At 38.1% G+C, this 13,988-nt stretch overlaps 1 protein-coding gene across 1 annotated transcript; it reads right to left on the bottom strand.

Annotated features, from left to right (window-relative positions):
• Positions 1-5,881: 5,881 nt before the first annotated feature.
• LOC100654082 (olfactory receptor 11H7-like) lies at positions 5,882-7,159 on the bottom strand. The gene has a single exon (XM_003421617.4). It carries the CDS (start codon positions 6,969-6,971, stop codon positions 5,937-5,939), a length of 1,035 nt encoding a protein of 344 aa, XP_003421665.4. The 5' UTR covers positions 6,972-7,159; the 3' UTR covers positions 5,882-5,936.
• Positions 7,160-13,988: the final 6,829 nt, after the last annotated feature.

Here is a 13,988-nt window from a genome sequence, read left to right as displayed (position 1 = left end):
CTAGACGCCTCTCACCAAGGTGGGACGCAGCCCTTTCTGTCTCTTGGGCTCTTCTTTACCATATGTCTTTGGTGTTCTTTATTCTCCTTTGCTCTAGGTGGGTTGAGACTAATTGATGCATCTTAGGTGGCTGCTTGCTGGTGTTTAAGACCCCAGACGCCTCTCACCAAAGTGGGATGTGAATGAGAAACACTTTTTATTTGACAACTAGAAAGAAGAGTTTTAAAATGCAAGTGCCCAAAAGAGTTGATGCATTGGCATGAAAGACTTCTAGGAAAACTTGTGAATGTTGATGGAATGCTCTTTCTGAATCTGTAATAGTGAGGGATTCAAGAGACACACTGAAGCTAGAGTGTAGGGTGGGGAAAGAAGAATAGAATGAGCCACAAAAACTAACTCAGAATGGATCAAAGGCCTAAATATAAAACTGAAAACGATAAAGATCATGGAACTAAAAAGAGGGACAATGTTACGGGCCCTATTACATGGCATAGATACAATACAAATGATAACTAAGAATCCACAAACACCAGAAGAGAAGTAGATAACTGGGAGCTCCTAAAAGTCAAACACTTAAGCTCATCAAAAGACATCATCAAAGGAGTATAAAAAGAGCCTAGACTGGATAAAAAATTTTGGTTACAACATCCAATTAGGGTCTAATCTTGAAAATCTATAGAATGCTTCAACATCTCAATAACAAAAGACAATCCAATTAAAAAACGGGCAAAGGATAGAAACAGACACTTCACCAAAGAAGACATTCAGGCGGCTAACAGACATATTCTGTCCTATAGAGCCCTATGAGTCAGAATGGACTTGATGGCAATGGCTTGTTTACACACAATGTAATATTACGCAATGGTAAAGCACTATGATGAATCCAAGAAATATCTGAGAACGTGGATGAATCTGGAGGGCATTATACTGAATCAAATAAGACAATCACAAAAGGACAAATAGTATATGAGGCTGCTATTACAAAAACCCAAGAAAGTTTTACATGGAAAAAAAAAACAGTCGTTGATGGTTACAAGGGTGGGGATGGTTGGGAAGGGGAAATCATTAACTAGACAGTAGTCAAATATTATCTTTGATGAAGGGAAAGACAGTATAGAATATAGCAGAAGTCAGCACAGTTTGTCCAAGTCAAAGCCATAGAAGCTTTCTAGACACATCCAAACTCCTTGAGGGACTGAGTTCCTGGGGCTAAGGGCTAGCGACTACCATCAGAAGCGACATCTAGGTCAATTGGCATAACATTGTTCATAAATGAAATGTTCTACAACCAACTTTGGTGAGTAGCCTCTGGGGCCTTAAAAGCTTGCAAGAGTCCCATCCCATCTGGGAGCAAAGGAGAATGAAGAAAACCAAAGACACAAAGGAAATATTAGTCCAATGGACCAATGGACCACAAGTACCACAGCCACCACCAGCCTGAGCCAAGAACAACTAGGTGGTGCCTGGCTGCTACCACCGGCCACTCCAACAGGCAACACAATAGACGGTCCTGGGCAGAGGGGGAGAAAAATGTAGGACAACATTTAAACTTGCAAAAAAAAGACCAGACATCCTTGAGACTACGGCCCCGGGATAACCTACTAACTCAGAACTGAAGCCACCGCCGAAGTCCACCTTTCAGTCAAAGATTGGATAGGTCTATTAATCAAACAAACAAAACACACACACACACACACACACACACGCACACACACACACACACAAGAGGAACATGCTTCTTAGTTCCATCAAATATAGGAGACCAAATGGGAACACCTGCCCAAAAGCAAAGACGAGAAGGCAGGAAGTGACAGGAAAACTGGATGAACGGCGTGAAAAGGGGAACAGTGCTGACACATTGTGGGGATTGCAACGAATGTCACAAAACAATTTGTGTATAAATTTTTGAATGAGAAACTAATTTGTGATGTGAACTTTCATCTAAAACACAATAAAAAAAAGCTTTTTAAAAATTACTTTGGAAAAAATTAGTGTAAGTGACAAGAGGAAAAAAAGAAGCCTAAGTTGTGTAAACCAAAAACAAACTAGTTGCCATTAAGTTGATTCTGACTAATGGCAACCCTCTGTATCTCAGATTAGAGCTGTGCTCTTCTCCATAGGATTTTTAATGGCTGATTTTTCTGGAAGTATATCACCAGACTCTGGGTGGACTCCAACCTTCAAACTTTTTTTTTTAAATTGTGCTTTAGGTGAAAGTTTACAGAGCAAATTAGTTTCTCATTCAACAATTCATACACAAATTGCTTTGTGACATTGGTTGCAATCGCCACGATGTGTCAACCTCTCCTCTTCCCCACACCAGTTTTCCCTTTTCCATCTGTCTATTTTTCCTGTCCCTTCCCGCCTTCTTGTCTTTGCTTTTGGGCAGGTTTGACCATTTGGTTTTGTATACATGATTAAACTAAGAAGGACGTTCCTCACATGTGTTATTGCTTGTTTTATAAACCTATCTAATATTTGGCTGAAGGGTGAACTTCAAAAGTGGCTTGAGTTCTGAATTAGCAGGGTGTCCAGGGGCCATAGTCTCAGGGTTCCTCCTGTCTCTGTCAGGCTAGTAAGTGTGATCTGTTTTTGTGAATTTGAGTTTTGTTCTACATTTTTCTCCTCCTCTGTCAGGGACCCTCTATTGTGTTCTCTGTCGGAGTGGCTGGTGGTAGTAGCCAGGCACCATCTAGTTGTTCTTGGCTCAGGCTGTTGGTGGCTGTGGTACTTGTGGTCCATTAGTCCTTTGGAGTAATATTTCCTTTGTGTCTTTGATTTTCTTTGTTCTTCTTTGCTCCAGACAAGATAGGACCCTTGCAAGCTTTTAAGGCCCCAGATGCTACCCACCAAAGTTGGATGTAGAACATTTTGTTTATGAAGTATGTTATGGCAATTGACCTAGATGTCTCTTTCGACCATGGTCCCTAGCCCTCAGCCCCAGTAACTCAGTCCCTCAAGGAGTTTGGATGTGTCTACAAAGCTTCTATGGCTTTGCCTTGGTCAGGTTGTGATGACCTCTCCTATACTGTATACTGTCTTTCCCTTCACAATAGTTTATACTTGTCTACTATCCAGTTAGTGACTTCTCCTTTCCAGCCCTCCTTTCCCTTCAAGATTGTTTCTTTCTGTATGTAAATCTTTTCTTGAGTTTTTATAATAGTGGTCTCATACAGTATTTGTCCTTTTGTGATTGACTTATTTGACTCAGCATAATGCCCTCCGGATTCATCCATATGTGAGATATTTCTATGATTCATCATTGTCCTTTATCATTGTGTTGTATTTCATTGTGTGTGTACCATAATTTATCCTTTCATCTCCTGATGGGCACTTAAGTTGTTTCCATTTTTTGCTATTGTCAATAGTGCTGCAATGGACATGGGTGTGCATATGTGTATTTCTGTGATGGCTCGTATTTCTCTAGGATATATTCCTAGGAGTGGGATTGCTGAATTGTATGGCATTTCTATTTCTAGCCTTTTAAGGAAGCGCCACATCCTTTTCCATAGTGGTTTACTTCCAACTTTTTGGTTAGCAAACGAGTGTGTTAAGCATTTGTGCAACCAAGGGACTGCTTACATGGTACAATGGGGGTGGAGAGGGAGCAAAAGTGATTTAGAATAAAATAATCTGAACTTCCCCTCATTGACTATAATAAAGTACAAATATTAAAAAAAAATAGAGAGAATAGAAAGAGGCGGAGATGCTCAATATATCCAAGGAAAAATTCCAAGCACTACAGTTTTGCTGAGTGTGTCCTCTCCCCCACTTTTGTCGTGATCTGTGCAGGACATGTAAAATCACAGAGTAGAACGTCTTCACATACTCCATTGCAGTTTAAATGCTATTCAAATTACTATTCTAATAGGGAGTTTTTTTTTTTTTTTTAGATAAAAACAAAATCAAGTGTATTATAAATTTATATCCCACTTTTACATTTAAGGTAATGCTTTAGCCTAAATTACTCTGCTTGACTTCATCTTCTAGATGACAGTTTCTTGAACAGCAGGCATAGCGTTTAGGAAGAATTACTCAACCTCTGTGTCAGAGTCCTGAGTCCCTGGATAGTGTAAGTGACTTGTGATTGGCTACAATGCTAAACGTTGGTGGTTTGAACTTGCCCACCAGCACCAAGGAAGAAAGGTCTGGTGATCTGTTTACCTATAGATTACAGCCAAGGAAACCCTATGGAGCATTTCTACTATGTAACACCTGGGGTCGCCACGAATGGAGTTGCTGGATTGTACGGTATTTCTATTTCTAGCCTTTTAAAGAAGACCCATTTGATCGACTCAACAGCAAAGACTTAACGGCTAAAGTCATCTAGGATGTTTCAATATTATGACTCATCATGACCAGAAACATCTGTGTATGTGGATCACATGATTAAAAAAAAAAAAAAAAGATAAAAATCATGAAGGAGAGGATCTTTAATCAACTGTATTGCTTAGGTATTAAGGAGTAGCATGTGAGTCATATATACATGAAAGATTTGTTCATGCTGATTTTCCCCTTGTTGTCCTGGTATTTTCCCTTTTGTGGTCATAGTAGCACCATTTCATGAGATAATTTTAGTGGACTCAAACAAGAAAGGTTTGAATTGTAAAATGACTACATTTTGTCCATCTTTTCTGGAAGTTGCTATTTTATCTAATCTTGCTAGCAGGACATTAGGACTTAGTCATTTTTACAGTAGAAATAATAGTAAAATGGGGTGCTTAAGGTCCTATGTGGGTTTCATCTCAGATTCGGTCTCACAGTAACCTCTTACCTGCAGACTATTATCAACTAAACATCCAAGGGGCTGAATATTTGTAATTTTAAATACCATTATGTTACTCCTTTGCTCAAGCCTTTCCAAAGGCTTCTCATTTCATGCAGAAATAGAAGTTCCTAAAATGACTTATAAGGTCCTGAACAATTTCCCTCCCTGTTCACTCTCTGACTTGATCTCCAATGCTCTTTCCCTTATTCTCTCTGCTGCCAAACCAACCTCCTCGGTGTTACTTGAACGCACTATGCCTCAGGATTTTGTAGAGAACTTGCTTCTGCATGGAATACCCTTTCCTCAGCTGTCTACATGGCTCACTCCCTCACCTCTTTCAAGTTTTTGCTGAAAATTTGCTTTCTCAGGGTGGCCTTCCCTGACCACCTATTTAAAATTTCGAGCTTTTATCCTATACTTCCCACCCTCTTTCCCCTTTCTCCATAGCACTTATTTCTTTCTGACATGCTATACATTTTACTCATTTATTGTTTCTATCTCCCCAATTAGAATGTAAACTCCGTGTGGGTAGTAGTTTTTGATCATTTTGATTATAGAGTCTCTCTAGTGCCTAGAAGAGTACCTGGAACATAGTAGGTGCTCAATAGTATTTGTTCAATGAAAGAATGACGACTACTTTTTCTAATGTTAAAACATTTCCTACTTATGTAAGCACGAAACTTTCAGTTTGTCCCTAGTCTAGAAGACTCTCAACTATCAAGAGCCAAGGGAATTAGAAAGTTGTTCTGTTACTAAATCCTTTAGGTCTGTAGTAATTAGGTATTGAAGGTTGATTCTTATTCACTTTTTAAAATATTGGACTGTATTAAGATATGCCTTGAGTACATCAAATAAGAGCCTCCTGGGATAACAGCTTTCCTGCCTTCTACACACATCTTTCAAGTAAGCAAAGCTAAAACAGTGAGAAATACCACAGATATGCCTTTATACCTACTGGGATCACTGACGTTGAAAATGTTACACTTGAGTCAATTATAATATAGCTCTTCCTGTTTTACTGAGGAATAAATCAATGAAGGACCCCGCTGAGAAAATGTCTTCTTTAAAGTTGCACACTTTAAATTGGCAGCTGAAATCAAATCTTTTTTTTTTTTTAAGTGACCCTTTACATGTGTACAGTGGTCTGCTTGGTCTCAAGTAGATTGCTTTATGCTCCTTCTATCCTTAAGACTTTCTTCAATGCAGCCTTCATCTCCTTGTTTCGTAGGCTGTAAATCAGGGGATTTAAGAAGGGAGTGACCACAGAATAGAACAAAGTAATAATCTTCTGAAGTTCAGCTGGGTTATCAGACGTGGGGCTAAAATACATTGCTAAGAGGGCCCCAAAGAATAAACACACCACTGTCAGATGGGATCCACAGGTGGAAAAGGCCTTTTGCCGGCCAGCTGCTGAAGGGACTTTTAACACAGCTATCAGTAAAAGGGTATAAGAGCCAAGGATGTATAGAAGGGTGAGGAGGATAATGAGGGAGCTCAGGATGTAGAAGACAATCTCAGTGTTAGGAGCTGGAGCACAGGACAGAGACATCAGTGGGTCTATGTCACACACAAAGTGATCAATGATGTTGGGCCCACAGAAAGACAATTGGGAGAGTTGCACTGTGGAGACTGAGTAACTAAGGAACCCAAACACCCAGCAAAGAAACATCAAGATATAGCAGAGTTGTAGGGTCACGATGGTTGGGTAGTGCAGTGGGCGGCAGATGGCGAGGTACCGATCATATGCCATGACACAGAGGAGATATGTTTCAGTTGTACCAAGGGAGGTAAAAAAATAGAACTGCAGGAAACAGCCAGCAAAGGAGATGGTTTTTGTCTCTGAGAGGATGTTGGCCAGCATACTGGGCACAGTGGAGGTAATGTACCAGATTCCAAGGAAAGCAAAGTTCCCCAGGAGAATATACATTGGAGTGTGGAGTCGTTGGTCCCACCTCACAGCACAGACAATGGTGCCATTTCCCATCATGGTAAATATATAGACCCCAAAGAACAGCGAGAAGAGGAATATTTGCATCTCCTGGCCACCAGGGAAGCCTAGGAGGACAAACTCAGTCACAGTGCTTTTCTCTGAATTGTTCATGAATCCCAGGGCTGCAGAGAAGACAGAGAACAGCATTACACAAGCTGTTTTGCTTCCTGAGAAACCTGTAGGAAACCTATGCATGGCATATATGTTGGCCATTTGGCAATTAGTTTGGAATAATCCATCCTCTGACTCTTCTTTAAAAGCCACCAATCAATGATCCTAGTGATTCAAATTTCAGTAAAATTGGGTTTGTAGCACTTTGTATTTTACGGATTTTCTTTATCAATGAGTTAGATTTTAAAATACTTCTCTCTCCTCTTTGAAATTTTGAAAACTCAGAAACATCACCCTCTTACCTCTGTGAAAGGCAGCCAAGTGACTATCAGTTTGTGTTTCTTTTTCACACCCATATTTATTTATTTTGATAGCACCACTCTTAATCTAAGTTACTTTTTATTAGGAGTGGAATGACTGTGTTTTTTGACATCTCTCACCCAAGGGAAAGTAGGTGACACACTTCTCACATAACCCAGAGCTGTGAATGTCCGTTAATCACTTGTTTCTCCATGTTTTTCACATCAGAATAATTTTCTCTTGTACCATATTAATAAATTATAAATTTTAACACAGAAGCCAAAAGGAAAGGTCATAGTAACATTTTCCTGGAGAGTAGAGAGCTAATAGTCACCTTGGAACATTTCTTGAATTTCCTTTACTTCAAGCTTTTATTTTAAACTCCTCTAATTTATCAACTGAATCTGTGCTACTGCAAACAAATACAGCATTTTAAATAATTTTACCATAAAACGAATTAATAAAAAATTCGTTTCAAAATACATAGTTTGGCTACTTACAACTAATCATCGTTGTGGTATCCAGATATTGCACATGAGAGGTTTCCACATTTCTGACTGTACTCCCGCCTGCAGGAAACTCAGAATCTTAATAAACTCAGAATCTTAATAAACTCAGAGTGATCATTTATCAAAAATCAAACAAATGGAATAAGCAAACATAACATATCTCTAAATGTTGCTAAAGATTGTTTCTTGTTGCTGAGCACACATGATATTTTCTTTTCCTTCATTTTGTTGATACACAAAACATACATGTAAAAAATATTCAAAGGCTTTATCCAAATGCAAGGATGTTTATTAATATTATTTGGTACAAAATTTCAAATAATCTGAAGTCCTCATCTTTGTCATTTTAGTTTATTAACAAGACTGTATTTAAAATTTGCTTTTCTAAAATAGAAATCCCTCTTTTTAACAATTAAGAGCATAAAAAATATGGAAACAAAGAAAAATGAGAAATAATCACCCCCCCAGGAGGAAACAATTTTAACTCTTTGGAGAATTATGTTCCTCTCTTGAAAAAAACTAAAATGAGATTTTCAAAATACATTATTTTATAATGTGTTTTTTAACTTAATATGTTTTAGTCTTCCTTCCGTGTAAAACTCTGTGGCTGTACATGATCATTTCAATCACTGCATTGTCTTCTATTCCATAAATGGAATCAGCACCTAGTGATAGGTTTATGCGTGACCTATAAAATAAACTTAAGATGGTTAGATTATTTAATGATTAGTCAGTGTAGAGTGCCGTAATTTTTGATGATCAATATGTTAGGTATGCTTTTGATACCTATCATACACTGAAGCCAGCCAGATAAAACCCCATTACACATAAGATGAATTTCCTGTATTATATTTCCATACATGTTGTAATATATGTGATGTAATGGCTAAATTATACATTTATATATTTCACTCTAGACTGAAAGCTCCTGTAATTCATGGACGATGTAAATTCATCTTTATATTTTCAGTTGACTCAGTTTCTGGTACATGGTGGGCATTTGTTGAAAGAATTAATGAAAAAATGAATTCTAGACTTGCCACCCTGTCACCAAAAAGCTGAGTTTCTGAACATCACCATTAGTGAGTTTCCAATCTGAACATCATTGGGCAGAATCTTGTGCAACTCTGACCAAACTTGCCAGCAGGGCCACATTTAGACCTTGTGGCCCACTAATCCCACCTTGCCTCATGTCCCTGTCATCCTTTAGGGTCCACTCTAAATGTAAGCCTCTCCAGTCATTTACTCTGTTTCATATTTTCAACCCTATTATTGACATTTCAACCCTGGTGACGTAGTGGTTAAGTGCTAAGGGTGGTAACCAAAAGGTCGGCAGTTTGAATCCACCAGGTGATTCTTGGAAGTGCTCCTTGGAAACTCTATGGGGCAGTTCTACTCTGTCCTGTAGCATGGCTGTGAGTCGGAATCGACTCGATGGCAATGGGTTTAATTGGCATTTTGCTTTGTCTTTCTCCTTATTCCATCTTTTTCTTCCTAGGTGCCTCCACTCTGTACTTGCTTCTTGGTGAATGGTTCTTCTCTCCATTCATCAATCCATTTAGCATTTGCTAAACAGGAAACTTGACAGTCATTCAAGGCACCTTCTCATTCTGTTGCCTCCTATGTTTAATTATATACCAAATCCTGTTGATTTTCCCTCCTGAATGTTTCTGAAATCTGTCTGGAGCACATGGGAAATCAATGTAAGTGTGCTCTCCTTGTTTGGATGGTTCAGTAGTGGAGTGCAGCAACCACACACATAACCTAGAAAGAAAAATGGGCTGCTTTTTAGGAAGGATGAAAGCACGTGGTTTGATGAGAAAGGAAGAGGAAACCCACTCTGGCAATCTATGGGGTGTCCTACCACAGCTGAGACAGGTTCACAGCTGATTGACTAGATCCAGTAATACTTAACTCAGCAGTTCTGTTATGACACACACTTAAAGGAAAATAAATAATAAAATCAAATTGATTTGGGTTCAAGTATGACCTACTGTGGAGCCTTGGGCAAGTTGACACCTATCTTGTAGAAGAATTATTTTGAAAATAGCACTGAACAAGTATGCTAGCACAGTGCTTGGAAGAATACAAGAGGACCTAAAAAAAAAAAAGGTAGCTGTTATTGTTAATATCACTACTACTAACAGGAGCCCTGGTGGTGCAGTGGTTAAGAGCTACCGCTGCTATCCGTAAAGGTCGACAGTTCAAATCCACTAGCTGCTCCTTGGAAACCTCATGGAGGAGTTCTACTCTTGTCCTATGGGGTCCCTGTGAGTCACAGACAACTCAACAGCAATGGATTTTTTTTTTTACTACTACTAATAAACATGATTAGAAAGTAAGTGGAATAACGACGTTTAGCATAATCACTTAGTTTAAAAATTACTTAAAAATCCAGATGACAAAGAATAAATTTATTTAATTTAACAGGCCGGATTAAGAAGTTACCCTGTTTCAGCGTATCATATAACAAAGCTACAGGCAGCTCTCTAGGTTGCTCAGATTTATTTTATTAATCTTCTTGTACATTCTGGCTCTCAGAAACACACAGCTTGATATGACATAAGGAAGAGGATATGAAAACACACTAGTATTCACAATTCAGTATGTAGAAAATAAATGAGTAAAGGAAGGGCATTACTTTAGCTGGGGTGTGCATAAGAGTAAATAAGATTAAGTTGTTCAACTGAGGGCTTTCTAAAAGCTGAGTTATGCACCGCACTGAATGGTCTTCTAACATCAAATTATGAAATTTATCAATTTTATGAATAATGAGATTTTTTTTGTGAATCATGGGGCAAGAAATTTTAAGAGAATGTTAAGCTGAGGAACATCTGAGTAACTGGGTCCTCCACAGCTCATTGTAACACACCTGATTATTACTAAAGGTACAGTTTACTGTGGATAAAATCACATATCCAGAGTTATAACACCCATAAAACTTGGCAAAACTATATTAATAGTGAAAGGGGATTCCACTGGAGCTAGTGTCTATGTATGGATGTCTCAGGAAAAATCCAGTGAAGCCTAGATAGGGAGCAAGTTACTTACCCCTCATAATAGGACTAAGCATGAACACAGCTGGGAACAAACTCTGTGTCTGGCTACCCTCACTGATGGTTTTCAATGCGTTCCATGGAATCAGGACCCAGGGGTCTGAGCCTTGAGAGTTCTCCTGATCACTAGTGCACACCTGGATGTCATTCCAAATCCTAGGAAATACAAAGCTAACCATGGAACCTCTCTTTCCTCCCTTCCTGAGGAGCTCAAAAAAGAAAGTTATAGCAACAGCGTACTTCTGTTGGGCAATAGCGATAGCCAATGGAAAGAAGCACAGCCCTATATCAGTCCTTGAGGCGTGGGCCTTAACTGCCAGTTTGGTATTTTCCTCAAGACCTCGGTCAACAACAGGCACCCAGATCTTTCTACTGTCTGGCCGAGAAGAGAAAGTTCATCAGATGTTTTTTATAGATTAGTTAATTTCCCTGCAGAGTTGATGGAAACACTGAGGTATGAACTCATGAGGCAATTTCAAAAAGGGGGTGCAGGTAAAGGAAGGGAAGGGAGTGTTATTGAGACTCTCAAGGGGTACAATTAAAGGTGCATCTTAGAAATTATTGTGAAGTCTTCAGTCTCCCCTTGGGATGGTTTGTGCTCAAGAGTCCTTGGTGTAGCATCCTTTGTTCCATCCGTAGTCTTCACATAATTTAGGGTACGTTGGTCCCTAGAGTGAAGGCAGGAAGAGTGTCTTAAAAAGGCAATGGTGAGATGTCTGTATGGGTTTACAGAGACCTTTTTTTTTTTTTCAGGGGAAGTCTTTTTCACTGTGAAGTCTAGAGAATGTTGAAAATGTACCTTGTTTATATTCTCTGAGGGTGTGTTTGCTTCACACAGTTGACATCTCTAAGTTTTTGCTTCCAGGCTTTAATTACTGATAGACTATTTCTCTTCTGTTTGTCCTATTTGTTCTGTGTTCTTTCTTGTTTTGGATTATGCAAGTGATTTTATTATTTCATTTTCCCCTATTAGCTTTTTAGTTATACACTCTTGGATAATTATTCTAGTGATTACAATACACATCCTTGATTTATTACAGCATGTAGCTTAAATTAGAGCCCTGGTGGTGCAGTGGTTAAGTGTTAAGGCTGCTTGCCGAAAGGTTGGCATTCAAATCTACCAGCTGCTCTTTGGAAACCCTGTGGGGCAGTTCTGCTCTGTCCTATAGGGCTGCTATTAGTTGCAATTGACTGTATGGCAATGGGTTTGGGTTTGGTTTTGGTATACCTTAAATTAGTACTTTTACCACTTCCTAAACAATTTAAGATTGTAACAATGGTTTAAATGCATTTGTTCATATATTTTATTTCTACATATGTTATAAATCCCAGAAGATATTATAATTATTATATAAACAGTTTTTTATTTATCCACATATTTATCCTCCCTAGAGTTCATTCCTTTATTCACTTTCAGACCATCCCTTTGTAACTGCACTGCAATGTCAATTTCGTCATAAACCGATTGACTCTATATCTCTGGGTCTTTTATTGAACTTGCTAACCCTGGAGGTATAGTTGTCAGGAGCTACAGCTGCTAACCAAAGTGTCGGCAGTTTGAATATGCCAGGAGCTCCTTGTAAACTCTTTGGGGCAGTTCTACTCTGTCCTACAGGGTCGCTACGAGTCGGAATCAACTCGAGGGCACTGGGTTTTAATTGGTTCCATTGGCCTATTTGCTTACCTTTGCCCTAATATCACAATGTCATTACCTCTGTAATAAGTCTTGCTGTCTAGGAATATGTCATCCACCTGTATTTTTTTTCTTCCATTCATATTCTCCTCCTCTGACTTCACTATTGTTTTTTTTTTAAATAGGTATTTAGCATTACATTGTATGAATATTCTGCAATTTGTTTGCCCATTCTCTGTTCATGATTATTTCAATTATATCATTTAAAATTAGGACTAGCTTCTTAATGTTCCCAAAAATAACTGCTGGAGTTTTGGTTGGTATTTTTTTAAAACTATAGAGCAATTTGGAGAGAATCGATACCTTCACAATACTGAATTTCAACTCATGAAATAATACAACCTCCATTTGTTTAAATCTTCCACAATTTTTCTTCTGTCATGAGGTCTTTTACCTCTTTTGTTAGATTTATTTTTTGGCATTCGGTAATTTTTTAATGCCATTTTAAGTGGTATCATTAAAATATAGCTTTTGTTGCTGGTATATAGAAATAAAATTAATATTTATATATTGACTCATTCAATGATTTTTAAAAATTGACCTTTTTAATGTGATATTTTCTTGGGAGATTATTTTGGATATAATATATATATAATTATACCATTTTATTTCTTTTAGATATTACACATAAATATATAGTTTTTTCAATTTTGTATCCTAACTTGCTACTTCTTGTAACTTTATTTTCCCTATCTAATTGCACTGGCTAGAACCTGAAGTACAATGTTGAACACTAGTGTTTATAATCAACATCCTTGTCTCCATTGCAAATCTCAAAGAGAAAAATTTTCATATTAAAACAGTAAGTGCATTTAATGTAGGTTTATTTATTTTTTAAATAAAACCTCTTTATCAGTTAAGAAATAATTCTTTTATCCCTATTTTGCTAAGATATTTTAAAACGGATTATGTTGAGTTTTAATGTGTTTTGCTGTATGTTTTGAAAAGATATGTTTATGCACTTTTACTTTGTTAATGTGATGAATTACATTGATTTTGTAATGTTAAATCAAACACGCAGTTTTTGGGTATGAATCCAATTCAGTCTTGATTTTTTTTTTTTTAGCGTATCTTTCCTGGTTATGGTCATGACTTAGCAGCTTAGCAACTAAACCTTCTGAGAAAAGTAACTATAAAATCCGGACAAAATACAAGCAACCCTTTGAATGTACTGGAGAGCAATCTACACAGGTAAAACTTCAGAGACTATAATTCCTGGAAGAAGGCAAAAGCAGGGAAGTGGGCTCCACATTCACCTTCCCCTCCCCCTCAAGATATTTGGCAATTCACTAAAAACAAAATGAAACAAAACAAAACAAAACAAAGCAAAGCAAACCATTGCCTTGGAGTGGATTCTGACTCATAGGGATCCTATATGACAGAATAGAACTGCCCCACGGGGTTTCCAAGGAGCAGGTGGTGGATCCAAGATGTCAACCTTTCGGTTAGCAGCTGTAGCTCTTAACCACTATGCCACAAGAGCTCCGACGATTCACTAGGTGAGGGGAATATTGAGGTGTGGAGGCATGGGAAGAGACTGGGGGTTGGGGGTGAAGGAACA

Source organism: Loxodonta africana, chromosome 10 (genome assembly GCF_030014295.1).
Source record: "Loxodonta africana isolate mLoxAfr1 chromosome 10, mLoxAfr1.hap2, whole genome shotgun sequence".
Taxonomy (NCBI): domain Eukaryota; kingdom Metazoa; phylum Chordata; class Mammalia; order Proboscidea; family Elephantidae; genus Loxodonta; species Loxodonta africana.
The sequence above is the reverse complement of the archived record's forward strand: the minus strand, read 5'-3'. Positions and strand labels throughout refer to the sequence as shown.

What these genes read in the sequence shown, in the direction of transcription:
- LOC100654082 (XM_003421617.4), bottom strand. Translation starts at nt 6,971, where the DNA reads ATGGCCAACATATATGCCATGCATAGGTTTCCTACAGGTTTCTCAGGA.